Consider the following 6,985-nt stretch of genomic DNA (forward strand, 5'->3'; position numbering starts at 1 on the left):
CCATTAAATTTATTGGGATTGGTACTAAAAGGTTATATACCAAATTTGTAGTTGATTTAGACTAATTTTAAAGCAAAACTTGGTAATAAAGTTTTTACATATCTCTCGTCTAGTTTTGGCGCTTTATTAGGATTTATTGTCAAAATTTTGGCAATCTATCAAGAGTTGGCCAAAAATTCAGGTAATCTGGCATGGTTTGTGACAAGCAAGATTTTCTCATTATTTACTATCCATCCGAATTTGTAAGAAGAAGGTGAAACTAACCTATACACTTAAAACTAAAACTCCGAAATAATCAAACCAATTAATTCACAATCGAATTTAAAAAGATTGATTCAATTAGAATTTATTTGGATTGAATTTTAAGTTATAATTTTTTGAATCTGAAAATTAAAATTTTTATAATTTTCATATCCAATCCGAATTATCCAAATACTCACCCCTAGTGTTTGTTTAAAAAACAGTTGAATTTTTCTTTTTCAAAAAACCGAAAATAAGAAAAGAAAACAGAGATTAAATTCTTTTTGGTAACAAACGTTAACCACGAATACTGAATTTCTCGGGTCTAATCTTGGGTACGTCATCGACCCATCAATTCCGAATAGCCCCCTTTTTGGATACAGGAAGGCAAACGAAGTATCTGGAATACTCTTTTCTTGTTGACGAAGATTCGTAAACAGAAATCATAATTCATTCAAATTCCCACCGCTCGGTGACAATTTAAAGGAAGTAAAACGGTACAAATTCGGATCAATTCTCTTGTTCCTACAGATTCAAAAAAAATACACAAATTAGCAATGGAAAGAGGAAGGGGCAGGTGGGGTTCAGTATCACGTGGGATGCTACCTCTATTAGCGCTGCATACAGTAAGCGAATACTGCAGGCTGGAGAGGAAACCGCCGGTTACAGCAGGACTTCTTGCGGCTAATACAATTATATACTTAAGGCCCAGTTTTCTTGATCCTTTTCTCCCTACCATCACTGAAGTCTGGTTTAATCCTCACCTCATCCTTAAGGTATAATCCTATCATCGCCTTCAATTTTTTTGTAGCCGATTTAGGATTTTAACTTAGATGTGTTTCACATACTCTTTTATCACCTAAGTATGGTTAACTAATGTCCATTTTTACCTTATTTATTACTTAACTATGGTAAAGTACATTGGTTTGGTTGAAACACCGCTGTGCTAAGTGATAACACGATGTATAGATTCTGACACCTGCTGAATTTGGTACTCTCACGATTCCAGGGTTCAATATTGAAATAATCTCAAGGCCTGAAATCGTGTTAAATGGTATAGCAATATTACTTCGATCAGCTTATTTTCGTAACTGCATATTTACAATACAACCATTCACCATAGGATAGATTTCTTGAATTAAACTAAAAGTCTGTTAAAGCAGCGAATGGATGTGTACCAGTAAATGGCTATCAATATAGGCAATTTGTTTTCAGTTTTGGCTTCAGTAGTTCATTCTATGATGCTATTGAAGTGAAGATTCTTAGAGCCCCAAGTACACTGATGGAGTAGCTCTGCCGACCATTTGATGATCCTCTCATATTTTGCTGAGGACTTCATTCCAACTCACATTTTCCCCGTGTTACATATCCAAGAAATATGTGCTGCCAATGAATTGCTCAATTTTTTTTAAATTTTACTGTAGACTTCTTGATTACTCACATCTCCGCCATATTACTTATCCAACAAATACATGCTGGAGTGGGAAAGGGGAGAAGATGGTGTAGACGTGGAACAGGTTATAGGGAATTATATACAGCCTTGGATTTGAACTTAAACACATTAAATCTAACCTTAGATAACCATCATCTCTAATCTGTAATGTGGCATGTGAATTATTTTTGTTCAGCTGTTGGCTTTCTATCATGTGATGAACTTGGAATTCTTTGTTTAGTTTTGAGTTTCTCTTTTATAGCAACAAGATTCCAATATCTTTTATTAATGGGTATCTCTTTTTCTACCTGACTCAACATATTCTGCTGAAAGTGTAACTTTATTGTTCCTCTTAAATTTGTTTCTTTATGCTGTGAATATTTTGTGAAAACTGTCTTATTAGGAAGAACAAGCTTCTCTGAGTTGTTTTGATAGGTGTAGTAAAAGATTCCGATGTCTTTCCTCTCTTTGAAAGATAAGCTTATAGGGTCTAGATATTTTCTTTAATTAGTGTGTTATATTCCTTCTAAATGCAGATTTCTCTATCAGGGTTGTGTTTTAATATATCTGAAAATTAATGGCTTCGCTTGAACAACTAAATTTTAAAACTAATGGACCCTAATATTACTGAAAGTCTGAAAGACATGCCAATCCTTCTTTATAACTGATAAGTGTGTCTGAGGTTATAAGTTTTTGCTCGCAAGCTGCACATTTTATTGATATAGTTTTTAGAAGATATAAATGACTGTGTTGATAAAAGATTGTAACTTTTTTGCTAGTACAGGAATTTGCATGCTTTCATTGGCTTCGTTATTATGGTATTTTCTGAAATAAAATACGAATTTTGCATCAAGTATAGACTTTGTGAATTTGTTCATACTATACTACTTTTGGACATACATGCCACGTGGACCTGATATGTTCGCGCTTCTAAATTCATTTTGCCATTGCATTTGATGTTGCTGCTTTGCCGTATTATTGGTGAATCATATAACTGCAAACTCTTGTCTTGAGCTGTATGTCAGGGTGTTTGGAAGGCCATGTGTCAAACTATTATATCGTCTTCACCTGATAAACATTTTACCTTTGTTATGCAGTACAAGGACCTGAAACGATTCTTCCTGTCAGCATTATACCACGTGAACGAATCTCACCTAGTCTACAATATGCTCTCACTTCTGTGGAAAGGGATACAATTGGAGACATCAATGGGAAGTGCAGAGTTTGCATCGACCGTTGCAGCCTTAGTTGCTATGTCGCAAGGCATTACACTATTGCTTGCAAAATCGCTTCTTTTGTTCTTTGACTATGAGAGACCCTACTACAAGGAATATGCTGTGGGTTTTTCTGGTGTCCTCTTTGCCATGAAGGTTATTCTCAATGCACAATCAGATGAATATACATATGTGCATGGGCTGCTTGTTCCTACTCGTTACGCTGCCTGGGCAGAACTCATTCTCATACAAATGTTTGTCCCTGGTGTCTCATTTCTTGGCCACCTTGGTGGAATACTTGCTGGCCTTCTGTTTTTGCGTTTAAAAGCATCGTATTCGGGTGCCAATCCACTAGGGAACATCATCAGGGGTCTTACCCATGCACTGAACTGGCCTTTAAGGTTTGTGAAGTGCTTATTTCGAAGCCAACCAAGAATTTCTGGTAGAGGAACCGTTGGTGGGAGACAGACAAGAAATACATCTCAATTGTGGAGATGCGAAGCATGTACATTTGATAATTCAGGCTGGTTAAGTGTTTGTGAAATGTGTGGCACAAGTCGAACTGACGACGGGCTGTTATCTCTTAGTTCAACAGATGAGATTCAAGACCTATCATTGGAAGAATTACGGCGTCGGAGAATTCAAAGATTTGGTAGATGACAAGAGAGATTGGCTCAAATGGTCATAGACGTTATTATAACTTAGAAATAGTCACATTGAAGTAGGGTAGTAGAGGCCTGGAAATGCCATCAAGGGTATCTTGTGGATAATCACTGTGCTTAATAGCAGTTAAAAAAAAACAGTACTTACCTAATACTGTTTGGTACAGGAGGCATGTCTCCATTAAGTTTGTAGAAGAGATAGTAGACTTTAGAAGCATGCAAGTTGTTCCATGGACGGAATATATTGGCACATTGTGTTACTTTTATATTGTCATGAATCCGAAGGGCTCCTTCCCGCATTACGTAATGTATGTACGTTAACCTTCTGTTATGTCCTTAAGAAGTGAAATTTTCTGCTAGCTTCCATTTTACGTAGTTGCTCATCCAAGTTTTGTCATCTCTTGTCTTCTTGATCGTGGCAAACCGCCAGGATGTCATGTGTCCTGTATTTGACCAGTTTAATTAACCTTGCCAATAGAGTTTTTTTTAGGTTTGAAATCTATCGCAATTTAAGTAAAATATTTATGCAACTGAAGCTCCTGTTGCAGTTTGTTTTCTTAATTGAATTCGCATATATGCAGAGTTCACTTCTTCCCCACACTGCAAGTGAAAGCCATTCCTTTTTCTTTTGAATACCAGTATGGACAAAACCTCTTATCAAATATGTCTCCCGTAGATGACTTCATTGACTTAGATCAACTTATGGACTGCAAAAGCACGATGTGCTTTCAGCAATGGGTGCTTCACATGCCTTATGCTTAATTTCTGGGTTAGGTTACTGAAGTTAGGGGAAGTAAATAGCCTTTTGGAATCCACAGTTAACATTGCTCACATAAGTTCGTACAAAGCTTTTGAGTTTTGAATGTCGTAAAGGAACACACTCCCGAAGCAAATTTTGATTTCTTCTTTCATTTGCCTCTCCTGCATCTTTCTTTCTATCCATAGGTCGGCTTCACACAGATCATCTAGTTGTCAGTGTGTTGGACGAATGCATATCATCCTCTTTCCTTGTTAGAGGAAATAGACACCTATTTTACTAATGGTATAGTAGCAGAATTTTCCACTTTGGATGCTAATGTACCGGACTAAGCTATGGTGAGCAAAATCATAGCTGTTGGAACTGGGGTATGAGTGAATTGGCATTCTACACTTGGGGAGTATCTACTTTGGATATTGGACTATTTGATAAAGGCTTTTGCTTCATCTTTCTTTATTGACAAAAGTTGACAAAAATTTAAAGGTCGTCTATTATGTCCCATTCAATTGTGAAGTAGTAGTACATCACGATCTAGTTCTTTTAAATGAAGAAGCAAAAAAGAAAAAACAGACAAGAATCCTATGAGGTCACACCAGTCCTTCGTAGTAAAATAACATATGCAAATATCTGCCTATCCAGTCTTGGAGTCCTCTCAATCTCAAATGTTGTCTTCCACAATCAGTTGCAGGTGAAACGGCACTGATCATAACCTGTCAAAATGTTCAGATAAAGTCAACGATATGTCACAGGACTAAAGGTACACTGCCAGTGTATATAAGTTAGATCATGCCAAGGCCACGCTGTCAATGGAGGCACTTCCAACCCTTCTTGCCTATTAATGCGAAACTATAATCGTTGAGGTAACTGTTATTTGTAATGTATTCTCATAGAGTAGAGCTTTTAAGGTAGTTGAGAGTCTTACTTGGATCAGCAGTGACAAGCATAGCAGTTCCTCCAAAGTCACAAGTCCCTCCGCCCTGTTTTTTCTTCTGCCAGTAGCTGTTGAAAGCGTAAGAAGCATGAGAAAGCAACGTAGCCGGCTGGTAGCACGCCCCATTGGGCTGTATGGCATCACAACCAGCCCCAGAACCACAAGCATAGTCCAGTGCCTGCTGAATCAAGTCTGCTGGTACTGTCGGCTTAGCCACGCACCAAACTGCATTCTCAGGTTTCTTATTAGGAGCTGGTGGTGGTGGCGTTGGCGATGAGTGACTATTCGGTGGTGGCTGCTTAGGTGCATTATGCTGTGGACTTTGTGCATTTGGATATGGTGGTGGCGGGGAAATGGAAAGTAAAGGTGGTGGCATAGCCCCTGAAGGAGTAGGAGGAGATGGTGGCTGTGGAGAAGTGGAAAGTAATGGCGGTGGCATTGCCCCTGAAGGAGTAGGAGATGGTGGTGGCGGAGAAGTGGAAAGTAAAGGTGGTGGCATAGTTCCTGAAGGAGTAGGAGGAGAAGGAGTGAATATCCCATATGGATTAGGAGAGTTCCCTGGAGTTGGTGGTGCGGTTTTTGAAGGAGGAGAGTTAATTTGTGGACTTGGTGGTGGTACAGCTCCTGAAAGCAGAGGAGGGGAAGTGTATATTCCATTCTCTGGACTGGTTGATTCAACTTGCAGCTGTCTTAATTTCCTGTGCAGTCCAAGGCCAGGATTTATCCCGGCTCTATCTGCATTTTTTGGCAAAAACAAAGGCGTATGAGTATCAGTGACGGATTCAACTATGGTTTATCACAAGTTTAGCAGAACTCGGACCTTGTATGTGTATGCGTGCGAAAAAGAAATGCAGATGGAATTAAACTCAGAACTAACAACGTCTAGATTTTGTGAATATAACAACAATGATATATTGAAAGGGTGGTGCAGTGGACTTCAAATTATATGCACACTTACCACATAGACCAAAGGGGCTTGAGGCTAGCAATTGAAATGTGTGTAAGGCAAGAATGTAATATTTCATAGTACTACTACTTGAATCCATGGCCATGTTGAATAATGAATATGCTCTCGCTGCTGCTAAGTCTAGCTCCTTGATTTGTCAGGAAAATACAGAGTGCTGCTAGCATTCAGACTTGAGAATAAAAAGAGGGGAAGTGGGGTCCCTAAAGTGAGAGCAACAGGTAAAAGTCATAAAACAGTAAACTTCTGATTCCAGAAAGAAGCTGAGCTGTTACTTAACTAGCGTAGCAAACTCATAAAAATGAGGACTTTCTTCTGTTTGTTCTTCTCTTTAACTATATTTTGCTTTTCAAGCCAGAATATATGTTTTCTTGGGATGTCAGGAAACTAAGCAAAAAGAAGAAAACATTGGTTGCTTTTGGAATCTATCTTTTGCTTGCCAACTACTTCACGTGTTCTCTCTCAAATTTTAGTCTCTCTGCTCAGATAAATGATTAAGCTTTCTTGTCTAACCCTTTATTTTATACTTATACAGCATAGGAAATCAACGTCGAAACAATATAAGCACTATGTCACGGGCCGAAATCCTTACATTGGGTAGCGGCACCTGCTCGCCCGTGCGGCGTCCGCAGCTCCCCTCGCTGCGGGCCAGCCTGTCTCCTTTCCCAGGATTCCCAAGCACGATCCTGTGCCTGTTGGTGGGACTCGCCTGTAGGCTCGCCCCAACTTGTGCCGCCCGTAAGATGCCTAGGCCCTTGGCCCTAGACATGTCGTGGCGCTTCATC

At 39.0% G+C, this 6,985-nt stretch overlaps 2 protein-coding genes across 2 annotated transcripts; one reads left to right on the forward strand and one right to left on the reverse strand.

The window, feature by feature from the left end:
- Positions 1-629: 629 nt before the first annotated feature.
- On the forward strand, positions 630-3,907 carry LOC107820016 (rhomboid-like protein 14, mitochondrial). The gene is made up of 2 exons (XM_016646222.2): positions 630-1,016; positions 2,770-3,907. Exons 1-2 carry the CDS (start codon positions 798-800, stop codon positions 3,544-3,546), a joined length of 996 nt encoding a protein of 331 aa, XP_016501708.1. The 5' UTR covers positions 630-797; the 3' UTR covers positions 3,547-3,907.
- An 864-nt stretch (positions 3,908-4,771) lies between these two features.
- LOC107820017 (uncharacterized) lies at positions 4,772-6,427 on the reverse strand. Its single transcript, XM_016646224.2, has 3 exons — positions 6,195-6,427; positions 5,228-5,971; positions 4,772-5,015 (listed from the first exon to the last, which is right to left on the reverse strand). Exons 1-3 carry the CDS (start codon positions 6,286-6,288, stop codon positions 4,984-4,986), a joined length of 870 nt encoding a protein of 289 aa, XP_016501710.1. The 5' UTR covers positions 6,289-6,427; the 3' UTR covers positions 4,772-4,983.
- Positions 6,428-6,985: the final 558 nt, after the last annotated feature.

The sequence above is a fragment of the Nicotiana tabacum genome, chromosome 13 (genome assembly GCF_000715075.1).
Source record: "Nicotiana tabacum cultivar K326 chromosome 13, ASM71507v2, whole genome shotgun sequence".
Lineage (NCBI taxonomy): Eukaryota > Viridiplantae > Streptophyta > Magnoliopsida > Solanales > Solanaceae > Nicotiana > Nicotiana tabacum.